This window comes from Aulonocara stuartgranti (assembly GCF_965226115.1).
Source record: "Aulonocara stuartgranti genome assembly, chromosome: 13".
NCBI classification, from domain to species: Eukaryota; Metazoa; Chordata; class Actinopteri; order Cichliformes; family Cichlidae; genus Aulonocara; species Aulonocara stuartgranti.
The window spans coordinates 10681531-10696891 of record NC_138949.1 but is presented as its reverse complement, the minus strand read 5'-3'; the positions used below and the strand labels follow the sequence as shown (position 1 = coordinate 10696891).

The window sequence follows — 15361 nt, the reverse complement described above, 5'->3', positions numbered from 1 at the left end:
TTGGGCATGGATAGTACTTGGCGATACAGCCTCGCTAGCGTTTACTGAGGATTTCAACACAGCAACAAGGTCAAGGCTCAGATCAGCCAAATGCATTAAAAGTCATTGGAAAACATTTTAGCATTCAGCAACATAGCACACAGTCCTGAACAAATGGTCATTCAGATGTTATCACAGTGAAGAGTTGGGATCAGTGGGGACGATGCAAAACATTCAGCCAGGTACAAGCTAAAAAAATATTTTAGTTTTGTGTCATCATACTGGCATTTTATGTCATTTTCATGTAATATACTATAGTATTCTTTTTTTTATTGCTGGTATAGAATGTGCAGCAAAATATTTCATTAATAGCGTATTTAGACAGATTCTTGCACCTTCCCATTTAACCTCATGAATTCCTTGAGAGTACCAGAAATCATTTTATGCTAATCCAAAAATTTATGTTTCAATACCAAGTGATGACAGATCTGAACTCCATCTGCAAATGAACCCAACAAATTATGAGAAGGGGGAAAGATAGAAAAAGAAAAGAGACATAAAGTGGAAGCTTTGAATGGATTCTTTTGTGGGCTACAATCCCGATTCCTCTCTGACAGGCCACTGGAGCTGATAATTAAAATCCATCAATCCGATAATTGCTTTGCTTTCTGAAGCACAGTAGCTTTATTTTGTATATTTGTTATTGATAAATTTAGATTTTGCTTTATTGATACTTTATTTAAATCATCCATTTTCTCTGGTTCAAACCACACAGTGGAGTGTAGCTGTCAGGAAAGTGTGGATAAATAAATATTAGAAGGCTGGGAGGGATATCAGTCTGTCAGTGTTTGTACAAGCCACTGAATAAGAAGGGTGTGGGCCTTGTACCTATCAGTAATGGAGCTGTCAGATCCCCCAAGGATTACAACTCTTTAAACAGGAGACCAGACAGCAGTGATTTTGGGAAGCTCCTTGGGTGCAGAGCTTCTGTAACCTTTCCTAAGAGAGGAGAACAAGAGCAAAAAAGACTGGCAGAGGGGAAAGTGAGAGACGGAAATGAAGAAAACAGAGTTGGGAATCCCTGCACTTTGTCTAACTGTGATGAAACTGTGGAAGGCAATTTCAAACCTCAGTGCTTTCACACCATCAGCAGTAGGTGCATCTCCTGCTTTAATTGCACTAATAGAAAGTGTAAAAAGTCTGTATCCTTAGCTGTTCCCCTGACTAGTGTCTCATAACTGAGAACTCAGTGTTTCTCCTCTTTAACTTGTGCACACATTAGGGAGAAGCCGAATGCCGACTGGAACAGAGGCCAAGAAAATGATACTGCATGTGCCAAGCACTCATGCGTGAATCAATCTGGATTTACTGATCAGGTAAAATATACCAACACCCCCTAGAATACCTGCCCCAGTGCCAACCGTGGCAGCAATACTGAGGAGGTGAGAAATGCTACTGTAACTTTGACTCATTGATCATTAATGATCAAGGAACTGACCTCACAGCCCATTGTTCATTCAGTGGACTGGTTTCAGTTATTGTGCAAATGTACTGTTTATAAGGTTGGGGAAGCCTGCAGTCAGCTGAGACAGAAGAAGTCACTTGGATGAGTGACGAAACATTTCTCCCACTGAAAACGCTGCGTCAAGATGAACAGAAACGACTCGTAAACAGAAACAACCTGGGGATTTACTTACCTGGATGGTTGAGCGCGCATCAAGACAACGTAACCTTGACTCGTTTTGCATTTGATGATAGCGTAAGTAGGTAAAGTAAGTTTAAAAAGTTTATTTATTAAGCACATTTCAAATTCACAAAGTACTTTACAACAGGAAACAGTAAAATATATTAGAAAACAGACACAAAAAGATAAAATAAAACCGTAGATTGAAAAAATCTTGACAGTGAGATCTTGACTCGAGACAGACTGTTTAGTGCTTTGTATTTGCATACAGGAATTGTATATATGACATTAGTTAAGACATTACAGTAATCTGAGCGCAATGACACAGCGAGTAACAGGCTCCAACTCTCCAAATGCAATATTTAATATTATTGTAACTTGTACTTTGTGTGCACATTCCCTCTAACTGTACTAATAAAATAAAGTGGCTATAAATGACACGCATTAGCCTCAAGATACCATTTTAATTAAACATACTTCAGCTTCTGAATTATCTGGACGCTGCCTCCACCTTTCAGCGGAGATTGCGATTCTCCTTCTAAATCCTCGGTGTAATTAGCCAGACCTTCAAACTTATTATTCACAAGGCATTTCACTGGAAGTGGAACAAAAGACACATTTCAATAATGCAGCTAGAGACTGTTTAACTACTTGACCGTGCAAGATGACAACGGGGACTTGCCAAATGATGTGCAAAGAAAACCTAATCATCCTGTTCTAGCTTTAGATTCAAAATGCTACCGAGAGCCAGCTGTGCCAAGTCACCCCACACCATCTGCAGCAGGACGAGCAGCCACTCCAATCCCTTGTTAAATTGGGGAGGGAGGGTCAGTTTTTCTACTATTGCTACCTCTTCATTCATTTCACTCCTTAGCAAAAACACACACACACACACCTAAGACAATTTGCTATTAACAGTTTTAGGTTTTCCCCTTAGCTCTTTTAGAACTATTGCACTAATTAGGCGATAATGTGCAGTGAACTTAAGAAAGTTCTGTCTTCCATAACTGTGGACCTGACAGGTGTATAGCAAAAGTAAACAGACCAAGAAAATGGTTGTAAGACGTAGAGCTTGAAGGTATTATTATTCATCTGCCTGTCTGTAGGTATGAAGGAGGCAATGTATCTTTAAGGTATGATTAATTTATGTGTCCAATGTCAGGGGACAAAGTGTAGCCTATTTTTCAGCCTGACAACTAAACTGAAGGTTTGCTGCAACAGGAAGCGAAAAGCAGCCTGCCTAGACTTAAAATGGAATTTGGCACAGAACCACGAGTGTGTGTGCGCGCATGTCTACACACATGAAAAGCAATGGCAAAATGAGGGGAAAAAAAAAAAACACAATCCTGCTCTTAATTTCCCCTTCAAATTTAGACTTTCATAATTTTATGTATCATTACTGTAGTGAGGGAAAACAAAATTGCTATGCCGATCTAAAACTAATAAATCCAAACTTTGACTGCTTCTCTCTCTCGCTTTTGCCTGGCAGCTGTCTTAGGAGAGTAATAACAGAGGATGATACTTCAGATTAAGTCTATGCCTTGTGCCATCGTTTACAGAGACCGCACAGTAGAATTTGATGGCCCGCTGCTTACTCACCGTCTGCCTCAAGGACATAAATTACAGCAATGATATTGCATATTCACAAATCCTGACATGCACTTCATTTGAAAAAAATCAATTTTGAGGTTTTTTTTCCAGCTCAAACTTGAGATTGTGTTGCCATTTGAAATAAAGACCTGTTTAACTTGCTTGGCTTCATATCAGCTCTGTTAATTTCCTGTTAGGGACAAAAAAAAATGATGACAATTTGAATAGCGTTCATTTTTGTGTGTGTTTAACTTTGCAGCAAAAACTCAAGGTGACAAACGGAATCAAATTTATGTTTATATATTTTTTGAGTCAACTGGGGGGAAAAAAAAACAAAACCCTAGAGCATTAACAAAGAGTGTCGATGTGCATGAAATTAAAATGCGCAGCTGCAGCTTATAGCTGCATAATCATTTCATCTCGTCTCCCTCTAAAGCATTCTTCACTCACTGGATATTTACAAACAAACTTTGATAAAATCCAACCAGGCTTTTCCTCAAACAGATCTGTGGTAGTTACACACGACGGCAAGAACGGCATAGATGAGTCAAATTTAATAAACATAAAAACAAAAACGAACCCTTCTGTGCGGCGAGCCAAACAGTTGCTGATAAACATCCATTTGTGTCTTCCACTTGGCATTCTTTTAGAAATCAAACTGCTGGCAGTGCACCTCTATACATTTCACTGATCAATAAGATTAGAAAAGCACTATATAAATGCATTGCCTTAACTATTTATCTGTTAGAGTTAGCCTCGTCTTAATTGGCTTTCCTACACAGCTAGAAACTATAATTTCTCCAGACACCACGTCTAAAGCTGAAATTGCACTGTTGCTATCGGTGGGACTTCATTTTATTTTATTGTATTTTGCAGCCAATCGTTTAATGGAGATTCTTAAGCTGTTGGGAACAACAAATAAAATCATCACTGTTTGATATTACTCATTTTATAAGTCCATTTCCCCCCTTTTTAGGCTACAAGCCACTCTTGAGCAAGAAGAGAAATAAAAAAAAATAAAATAAAATATATATATATATATAAACAAAAAAAACACCCAGCACGCCCCTGCGGGCGGTTTATCCTTCAAGCTCGGGTCCTCTACCAGAGGCCTGGGAGCTTGAGGGTCCTGCGCAGTATCTTAGCTGTTCCCAGGACTGCGCTCTTCTGGACAGAGATCTCCGATGTTATTCCCGGGATCTGCTGGAGCCACTCACCTAGCTTGGGAGTCACCGCACCTAGTGCTCCAATTACCACGGGGACCACCGTTACCTTCACCCTCCACATCCTCTGAGCCCTTGGTATTTCTCCAGCTTCTCGTGTTCCTTCTTCCTGATGTTGCTGTCATTCGGAACCGCTACATCAATCACTACGGCCGTCTTCTTCTGTTTGTCTACCACCACTATGTCCGGTTGGTTAGCCACCACCATTTTGTCCGTCTGTATCTGGAAGTCCCACAGGATCTTAGCTCGGTCATTCTCCACCACCCTTGGGGGCATCTCCCATTTTGACCTCGGGACTTCCAGATTATACTCGGCACAGATGTTCCTGTACACTATGCCGGCCACTTGGTTATGGCGTTCCATGTATGCCTTGCCTGCTAGCATCTTGCACCCTGTTGTTATGTGCTGGATTGTCTCTGGGGCATCTTTACACAGCCTGCACCTGGGGTCTTGCCTGGTGTGATAGACCCCAGCCTCTATGGATCTTGTGCTCAGAGCTTGTTCTTGTGCTGCCATGATTAGTGCCTCTGTGCTGTTTTTCAGTCCAGCTTTGTCCAGCCACTGGTAGGATTTCTGGATATCAGCCACCTCCTCTATCTGCCGGTGGTACATACCGTGCAGGGGCCTGTCCTTCCATGATGGTTCCTCGTCTCCCTCCTCTTTCTTGGGTTTCTGCTGCCTGAGGTATTCACTGAGCACTCGGTCAGTTGGGGCCATCTTCCCAATGTATTCTTGGATGTTCGTTGTCTCATCCTGGACTGTGGTGCTGACACTCACCAGTCCCCGGCCCCCTTCCTTCCGCTTAGCGTACAGCCTCAGGGTGCTGGACTTGGGGTGAAACCCTCCATGCATGGTAAGGAGCTTTCTTGTCTTTATGTCAGTGGCTTCTATCTCCTCCTTTGGCCAGCCTATTATCCCAGCAGGGTACCTGATCACGGGCAGGGCGTACGTGTTGATGGCCCGGATCTTGTTCTTACCATTCAGCTGACTCCTCAGGACTTGCCTGACCCTCTGCAGGTACTTGGTGGTTGCAGCTTTTCTAGCGGCCTCTTCATGGTTCCCATTCGCCTGCGGGATCCCCAGGTACTTGTAACTGTCCTCTATGTCTGCAATGTTGCCTTCTGGTAGTTCAATCCCCTCAGTTCTGACTACCTTCCCTCTCTTTGTTACCATCCGACTACACTTCTCCAGTCCGAATGACATTCCAATGTCATTGCTGTATAGCCTGGTAGTGTGGATCAGTGAATCGATGTCTCGTTCACTCTTGGCATACAGCTTGATGTCATCCATGTACAGGAGGTGGCTGACAACTGCTCCATTATGTAGTCGGTATCCGTAGCCAGTCTTGTTAATGATCTCACTGAGGGGGTTCAGGCCTATGCAGAACAGCAGTGGGGACAGAGCATCTCCTTGGTAGATCCCGCACTTGATGGTGACTTGTGCTATGGGCTTGGAGTTGGCCTCTAGTGTTGTACGCCACATCCCCATTGAGTTCCTGATGAAGGCTCTTAGGGTCCCATTGATCTTGTACAATTCTAGGCATTCCAGTATCCAGCTGTGGGGCATTGAGTCATAGGCCTTCTTGTAATCAATCCAGGCAGTGCACAGGTTGGTCAGTCTGGTCTTGCAGTCTCGGCTGACTGTTCTGTCTACCAGTAGCTGGTGTTTTGCGCCTCTGGTATTCTTGCCAATCCCTTTCTGTGTCCCGCTCATGTATTGACCCATGTGCCTGTTCATCTTAGCCGATATGATGCCTGACAGGAGCTTCCATGTAGTACTGAGGCAGGTTATCGGTCGGTAGTTGGAGGGGACCGGTCCCTTCTTGGGGTCCTTGGGGATCAGGACCGTCCGACCTTTGGTTAGCCATTCCGGGTGTCTCTCGTTAACTAGCAGCTGGTTCATTTGTGCTGCCAGACGCTCGTGGAGTGCAGTCAGCTTCTTTAGCCAGTAGGCGTGAACCATGTCGGGCCCTGGTGCTGTCCAACTCTTCATACTGGAGACCCTTTCTTGGATATCTGCCACTGTGATGGTTACTGGACCCTGTTCAGGGAGGTCGCTGTGGTCTGCCCTCAGATCCTCTAGCCGCTGAGCATTGCCGTTATGGGTTGCGTCCTTCTCCCATATGCTCTTCCAGTATTGCTCCGTCTCCAGCCTTGGTGGTGCTGTTCTCTTATTGTTCCCTTGCCACTGAGAGTACACCTTTGCTGGTTCTGTGGAGAACAGCTGGTTTATTCTCCTGCCTTCTATCTCTCTGGTGTACCTCCTCAAGCGGCTGGCCAAGGCTGTGAGTCTTTGCTTGGCAGTTTCCAAGGCCTCAGGTATGGACAGCTTGCTGTATTTCTTAGGCACCTTATTTGTCGCACCTTTCTGCAACTCCGTTAGTTGGCTAACCTCCCTCCGTGCTACTTTGATCTTGCCCTCTAGCCTCCTTCTCCATGGAGGGTACTGCCCCTTGTGACTGTTCAACTTGTAGCCAAGCATCTCACTGATCACTGCTGCCGTATTGTAGATCAGCTTGTTAGTGTCGGTAATCGTGGTTGTAGGTATTGCCCGTAGTGCTGCATTAACATCATCTAGCAGACCTTCTGAGGGTACTTCACGTAATCTTGGTAACCGGCTATGGGGGATCCAGGTTTCAAGCTTGGCCATGATCCTATTTTTCAGGTCAGTTCCTCTCGCACTCAACTCTCCTATCGCACTTGGGGCTATGTACCCAATCTCGGGTGGGGGTGATGATATCGCCCCCCTGACCTGGCGTCCTGACTCCTCCTTGCCGTAGCATTTGTGTTGTACCTCGTCAATCTCTAGCTGTGAGAGCAGTCCCTTCTTTCGAATGTTGGAACACTGCGCTACTAGTTGTTTCGCCGTCATTGTGGATGTTGGGTCTCGAAGAATGAATAAAAATAAATAAATATATATATATATATATATATATATATATATATATATATAAATAAATAAATAAATAGTAGGGGTGCAACGATACACAAAATTCACGGTTCGGTTCGATACTTTGGTGTCACGGTTCGATATTTTTTCGATACAAAAAAAAAATGTTCATGCCTTTTTAATTTTTCATTTATTAAAATTATAAATTTATATTTTAACTCAAAAGTACAGTTTTTAAATTTAACCCTAACCCTTGTGCGTGTTTTTTATTTTGACAGCGAACGCGCACCTGCGGACCACTTATGTGCAGCCCTGGTTATATAGTTCGTCATATTGCAGCCACAGAAATTATTTTGTCCATGAAACCATAAAGCTGCACTTTCTTTTTGCCTTATAGTCTGATTTGTCATAACTTCTCCGTTTTGTGGTAAGCTTTTCTTTGGCTGTCACTTCTTCACCCTGACCTGTCTTATTTGGCTCAGCAGAACTAAAATATATATATCCTGCTGCTTTTACACACGCACTCACATAAGCTCAGCGATTCTCTGCACAATCAACCTCTCACATGTTTAAGCTTGCTGTGGGAGATTTCACTTGTCATGTTTGCATAGTAAGCTAACGATTAATAAGACGATGTCAGAGGAATTGGTGCGCAAATTATCATCACTCACAGATCAGTGCTGTCGCTCTCTATACACAGTTCGCATGATTGCAAAGTGAAAGCAAAAAAACAAGCGCAAATTCAAACGCGATTTCAATATGTCACATATTGACAGTGGCTCACAGATGCCAATGACATAATTACCCAGCTACATTTCTGAAAGAATGCAAAAGCATTGACATATATTTTTCCTTCCTACAATAGCCCGACGGGCAGGGCAGAGATAGATTTTGGTAGCCCGACTGAAAAAAATCGCTAGCTCCAGGACGTCGGGCTAGCGATATTGCAAGCCCTGTATCTGATTGAGGAATCACTCATCTTTGGAAAAGAGATTTTATTACAGAGAAATGTCTCTTTCCAAAATAAAAGCTATACTATCCGCTTCTTCTGGGCTATATTCTCAGCAGCATAAGGAGAATCATGTGCTAACAGCTGTCTAAATGACTCGGCTAAAGTTAGTAGCATGCTTGTTGTTTTGGTCTTTGCACTAGGATGATGTCGGTGTAAATGTGCAGTCATATTCGTTGTGTTCCCACTAGTGCTTTCAGGTTAATCTCGTTGAAATGACCTTAACGCCACAACACGGCAAATCTCCGTTAACGAGCTACCGCCGATCGCCCCGTGTGTGGGGCTAGACAGCCAACACGTTAACGAGCTAACTGCGCTAACACACTAGCTCCCACCCATGTAATTGAGCATTGCATGGCACATCCAACATACTGTTTTACTTTAGTCCATGACTCGCTTACCTTCAGGGTCATAAGTCACATGAAAACCAAAATAATTCCAAACGCCAGATCTGAATGAGGGTGGGGGAGGTCCATGTGTCTTGCTAGCTTGCCCTGCGCTCTTCCTTCTGACTATGCTATCTGTGTTGAGCGCTCAGTGGATCTGCGCTCGACAGTGCAGCCTAGGCGGAGTAGTCGAACGCAGATTCACTGAGCGCTCAACACAGACAGCATCGTCGGAAGGAAAGTTGATAAAATAAATTACAAATGTTGTATTGTTCGATACATATGCGTACCGAACCGAAAGCACTGTATCGAACGGTTCAATATCGATACGAATATCGTTGCACCCCTAATAAATAAATAAAATAAATAAATATATATATATATATATATATATATATATATATATATATATATATATAGCTGTATATATATAGCTGCTGCTATCTGCTTAAACATGCAACAGTGAGGTGACATGCATATTTTGTGCTAGTTTGTGCTTATCTTCAGGTCACTTTTGATCAGGACATGTCCTTCAATGAGCATATTAAGCAAATATGTAAGACTGAGAGTGATGCCGTAAACCTAGTTCATTCATGACTTCTAGGCTAATCAATTACAATTAGACTATTGTAATTCATTATTATCGTCAGGTTGTTCTAAAAGTTCCATAAAAAGCCTCCAGTTAATACAGGGACAAGAGAGAAGGATCATATTTCTCTCAGATATTTTTTCCTGTTAAATCCAGAATTGAACTTTAAATCCTTCTCATGAACTATCAGGTCTCATCATATCTTAAAAACCTCATTGTCCTTTCTTAACCAAGCACTTCGCTCTCAGACAGCAGACTTACTCGTGATTCCTTGGATAGTAGAATAAAAGTAGAATTGCCTCAGCCTGATAGCTGAGGCAGAGGCTTCAGCTATCAGGTCCCTCCCCTGTGGAGCCATCTCACAGTTTGGATTTGGGAGACAGACACTCTCACTCTCTATGTAAGAACAGACACACTGAGCACTTCTCCATTCACCTCTTTTCCCTTTCCAGGTGTTTAGAATGGAATGAAAATATTATTATCCCACATTGGGGATTCACGATTTTCTGTTGTTGTTGTTTATTTACCACTGGAAGATGTCATTACTTTTTCATCTTCTTTCTCTCTCAGTCTGTGTTTTGCCTGTCTCCCTATGCTTTGTTTTTTTTTTTTTCCTGCCCCCCCGCCCCAACCAGTCACGACAGATGGCTGCCCCTCTCTGAGCCTGGTTCTGCTCAGAGGTTTCTCCAGCCCACCTTCACGCGGTCTTTGCACATAGGGGGTCATTTGAATGTCTGGGTTTTCTCCAGAATGCTGTAGGGTCTTTACCTTACTGTGTAAATCACTTTGCAGTGACTGTTATTGTGATTTGGTGCTATATCAATAAACCTGAACTGAAATGTATTTTCTTTATTAACTCAGAGTTTGAAAAATACAAGCAGTGGAAGCATTTGGCACACTTGCTACACTTGTGAGGCTGAGCCTCTGTGTGAATAAGGTGATAACAATTCCAATCTCATAAATACAGGGAACTTTCCCACATTGGTTACAGCAATGCTGTTTCTCTAGAGTGTGGATAGACTGATCCAGCTGTTATTCACTGAAAACATCTTCACACTCATCATGAGGTCTGTCCGGATATTTTCAGCTGTGGTTCTGTGAAGCAAACAGAGATGGACAATTTAAAAAAAAAAAAGCCAGTCATAACAGTGTAGTAAGATTAGCAAATCACACAGGAAGAGGTCTCCTGACGCACAGAAAAACTGGGCATGGTAGAAGTGAAACATTAAGTCAATTATCTTTTGATAACCTTTTGAAATTTTCTATAAAACTAAAAGAATGTCTGTGCCCGTACCTGACAGTAGCAGCAGCTACATCCGAAACGAACTGAATAAGGGGCTTTCTGTCTTAAAAAACAGAAGAAAAAAAATGGCACAGTCGGATTGTGGAATTTATTGCTCAGGGCAGTTCTCAGGGGTTCTGAAATCACAATATTATATATATTACTACTCATTCTGGACGCCTTATAAATATAGGCAGGTACACACTGGTCTCTAGTCTGTAGTATAAAGCGGTATATAACAACTATCACTTAAGATTCTGTGAATAATAATAATAGTGAATAAGAGCTTTTTCTTTAAGTATTAGCTGCTTTAAGGAAATACGAGTTATCTGTGGGATGCAATCAGTGCACTGGGGCCAAAATAAGATCACTTTAAGTGTTACAACTGCTGTTGAGCCCTTTTGTAATGACATTACAATAAAATGTCTTTATAGCTAGGGCTGGGTATCGTCACTGATTTCTAGAATCGATTCAATTCCGATTCACAAGGTCCCGAATCGATTCGATCCACGATTCGATTTAATTCGATTCGAATCTGGGAAATTTTGACAGTTAGAAATATTATAATTCAGATCAGTACATTTACATATTTTTGTATCTATTAAAAGGAAGCTGACACACGCAAGACTTTATCAAAGTTGTGAGCATCACAGCAGAGGCCTTTGTGTCAAAGTAGCTGAAGATAAAACACAGAAAAACATGAAGGTGATTTTCCTGGCCTGGGATTTTATAAAAATAATCTGCAGTACATCAAAAACGAAAGAAAACCATTAATCAACACATGAACATTACCTCTGAAGTTACAGCAGTTTTATTACAGACACGGCTAAGCGTTTTGCATTTTGCTTAATTTTAAAAAGTTTAAAGTTGTTCAATATTGAACGGCAGAAATCAGGTTTACTTTTCGGAAGTAAGCTGAGAAAGGCGACATCTCACTGATTCTGATCCGCGGGTTGCGCTGTGTGTTTACGTCTTTGTGCAGAAGCCGTGTACCTGCTCTCATTTACTGTCTTAGCTGTTTGGTGGTTGTTGAAATTTTGTGATCTTTCACCTGAGATTCTGGCATTTCGGGCAAAATAAATTAATATTAAAAAAATCGATTCAGGATTTTAATGAATCGATTTTACGTTATCCAAGCCAGAATCGATTTTAATCGATAAATCGATTATAAAAACCCACCCCTATTTATAGCTACTAAATGCCAACAGAAGAAGCAGAGATGGAAATTTTACACACAGTAAATATTCGTTAAAGAACTTACATCCGTGAATGATATCTGTTTTTTTTGTTGGTGTGAGTCTTCTATCAGGCATTCCTCCATCTTTAAATCCCCTCTGGCATAAACAAACAGAAATAATAAAGACGGTAAAATGCTAAAACACTGCAGCAACAACGGCAATTGCATTAAAAATCATCACCTAAACATGTCAATGAAAATTCATCTGACCTTTATAATTGAAAAAAACAAAACCTAATAATGAAAAGATTTTTGTAAGTAGCAATAAGAAAGCTAATCCAGGTAAATAGTAAACAGAGAAACAATACATAGGCCTTCTATCCATTTTCTTTTTAAATAACTGCCGCTTGGAAAGGAACCACATTTAGAAAAGAATACATAAAAAATAAAACTATTTATGCCACTTTTATGCACTTCTACGGTAAAGCCCTCCACGCTATAGAACATCAATTACAAATTAAATGAACTAAAGAAAGCTTGTTTTCTTCTTACCATTCCAGTTTCGATGATGTTTAATTATCGTCTGCAGTCAACATGCATCTTCACACAGAGACGGGAGGTTTGAAAAACGCAGCACTGGTTTCCAAGGTAACCAAAGGTGAATCCGGTTTGAGTTACAGAAGCGTTTTAAAAAAAATGAACAAAAGCTACAAAGGAAGAATATGTCCCCGAATAATAGAACCAAAGTCCTTTTTCGCTCCTCAGTGGGCCGCGAACTCTGTCTCAAATACCAAAGTGCTCGTCAACATTAACTTACCCAGCTTGACAATTACTCACAATACAGTCAATGTTTAAATGTTTTGCCACAATTAATTTACAAATGCTTTGACATCTAATTCACTTGGTTGTGTATCAAGGACTTGTCAATAACAGTAGGTAATGATGATAAAACAGTAGCAGTACTGTGTTGAAATCTTTTGTGGACTTGTAGGACTGCCAATGTGAACTCAAAAGAAAGCAAATCGAACGTATACAGTTCAACAAAAACAGGACATTTAGACTAGAATTCGCTGCATTTACAGTTTCTGCAGAATTTACCAACGTCCAGTTAAATTTACTGTTACGTGGTTGTTAATGATTACATAATGATATAACAAATCAATAGTTTTTGTTTTTTTTTCCCCCCCCCCCAGAAAAACAGAAACCTCATATGCCAGTGGTAGTGACTCATTTGTCATAAAGTTTTGCAGAATTGCGTGACTGTGAGTAACTGGTTTCCTATTACCTACCTACAGCCAGAAGGGGTTGATAGTGGTTGATATTTTTGGTGGTAAGAGGTGGACACATTCGGATGGCAAATGGTGGCAGTGGCAGACCAGACAGCAAACCGGTTAGCAGGAACTTCAGCTGGACTTCTTGCTGGTGGGAAGATGTAGGAAGAGTCTCACCGGCTATCAAGGTCTGACCTGGAGATGGAAAAAAAAAAGATAAAATAAAAAGACAAGACGTCAAGTGTTAAGTTGGACATAATGTGAAAAACTACCTCTTATTTGCTCCTTAAATAATGAAATAACAACAGGTTAGGAAAATCTAACCAAAATCAAGACTTTCTTTCATTATCACTGTCACCATTGTATTCTATCTTATACAGCTCATATGTAGAGGGAAGGCTGTCATTCTGTAAATCAATCACTGTATAACGCATAGACAGCAACAGTGGGTGCTACCATCTGTATGAATATGTTCAACGAAGAAATAAACACAAGCAAAATAAACAAAAAGTCAAAAAAATATAAACCAAATATAAACAGAAGCTTCTTGAGAGCAGCAACATCAACAAGTGAACTGCAATAACAAGATGCTACATTATGTGAAACAAATAGTGTTTGAATACTGTGCAGGAAGTAAATCATCCCAAATCAAGACTGTAGACACCTCGTACTTGTAAGAAGCTTAATAGAAGTCTTTTGAATACAAATTTCAACTTGGCCTTACTGATCTAAAACAAAGCACATGTTTGTCTGAAGTGGAAACGTTGTACACAATGCAACTACAGCTGGAGGCAATAGAAAAGAACTAATATTGGTTATTTCAATGAGCTGTGGACTTAGTTATCAGGCTGAGCAGCTGTAATTATCATAAGAATTTAGTGGTATGTTAAAGCACTAAAGGCAAAGAGTAGCTAGTGCCCTCATCAATTTTAATCAACAATCAATTTTAAATATCAAGAAAACATTTTGTTGGGATGTGGGTGGGCCCTCCGTAATGCGAGTGTCACGACTGGCAGCCAGCACTGGAGTAATGACGTAAAGGTCTCTGAGGTAGCTGAGGAAGCATTCCAATAGTAAGACACCACACTCATGTTATCAGAGAACGGGTGTACGAGATAAGTAACAGCAAGTTTCTTCAATACTTTAAAATCACAGACTGAGACATAGATGTGAAGGCGATTCGCTTAAAATAATTTCATTACTGCACATCAGACTGCGCATTTTAATGCACTGTGAACGAATAATTCATCTTTATCTGTGTATCTGCTGGAGAGCTTTAGTATTCCCCGAGGAACAAACCTTAAATTGTCATTAGCACTTGTTAAATAATTCATTTGGTTTTCTTGATTTCTTTACACTGGAGATGTTTTGTCTTTCAGCTTGGAGTTAGATTCTAATCTTATATTATTATAACTACAAATAAAACAAAAAAAAAACCCAAACAAACAACACTGTGCCTACCATAGATTGCAACAAAGGAAAAATGGTTTTCTAGTTACCAGCTCTTTCCACATCTCAGTGTAATAACAAGCATGTTTTTGTTTTACAGACTATAAGTAACCTGCATGACAGTGATATTTCCTCATAACAAGAGCTTTAGTCAGCAACTGTCAAACAGAGCTACTGCTCCAGGCAGTAGATGGCTTCAGTCTGTGTCTGTGTGTGTCTGTGTGTGTATACATATCTGTATAGATATAGATATATATAGATTAAGGATGAGACAGAAAACCCCTCCCTTCTAATGTCATCCACCTCCCACAGGTCTACCTCCCAATGCAAGTTAACTCTCACTTAATACAAATGACAAACCTAACACACACAAAAATCATCCTATCACAATTTTACATTTACATTCATCTTTTGACAGGCAGCCTTAAATCATCAGGGAGGATAAAGAGAGAGGGTGGAGAGGAAAAAAAGAATTAAATGAAGGAGAGACATCATAAGCAGAAAAGATGAGACAAAAAAAAAAAAAGGGGAAAAAGGGAAAGAGAGGAAGGGCCATGCATCTATGGGACTCTTTGTGCAGAGCTGCTCAACAGGGGAATAAGGCTGGCTTGTGAAGTGCACAGAGGAGAAACCAGCAGTCACACATTAAAGCAGAAACTGAAGGGGTGCCTTGAGGCCCACTCAACTCGCAGAGGTACAATAAAAGATACACTAAGACCTGCAGCATCCACACACAATAATCTAATTCCCTTCATGTTTTTGAGTTTTCACATTTTCTCTCAAAAAAATTACAACCATCCTTCTATGATGAGAATGAGAATGCTTCAGCTGCA

The 15361-nt window shown here is 40.9% G+C and overlaps 1 protein-coding gene and 1 long non-coding RNA gene across 2 annotated transcripts in view; both read right to left on the bottom strand.

The window, feature by feature from the left end:
- Positions 1-15361, bottom strand: part of wdr11 (WD repeat domain 11) — a 63862-nt gene that overhangs the window by 32982 nt on the left and 15519 nt on the right. Inside the window, 1 exon segment of the mRNA XM_082556253.1 lies at positions 13098-13274. Within this exon segment, the coding sequence (XP_082412379.1) occupies positions 13098-13274 (177 nt within the window).
- On the bottom strand, positions 10184-13001 carry LOC309719876. Its single transcript, XR_014280344.1, has 4 exons — positions 12361-13001; positions 11893-11965; positions 10644-10695; positions 10184-10444 (listed from the first exon to the last, which is right to left on the bottom strand). It is a non-coding gene; the product is annotated as an uncharacterized lncRNA (long non-coding RNA).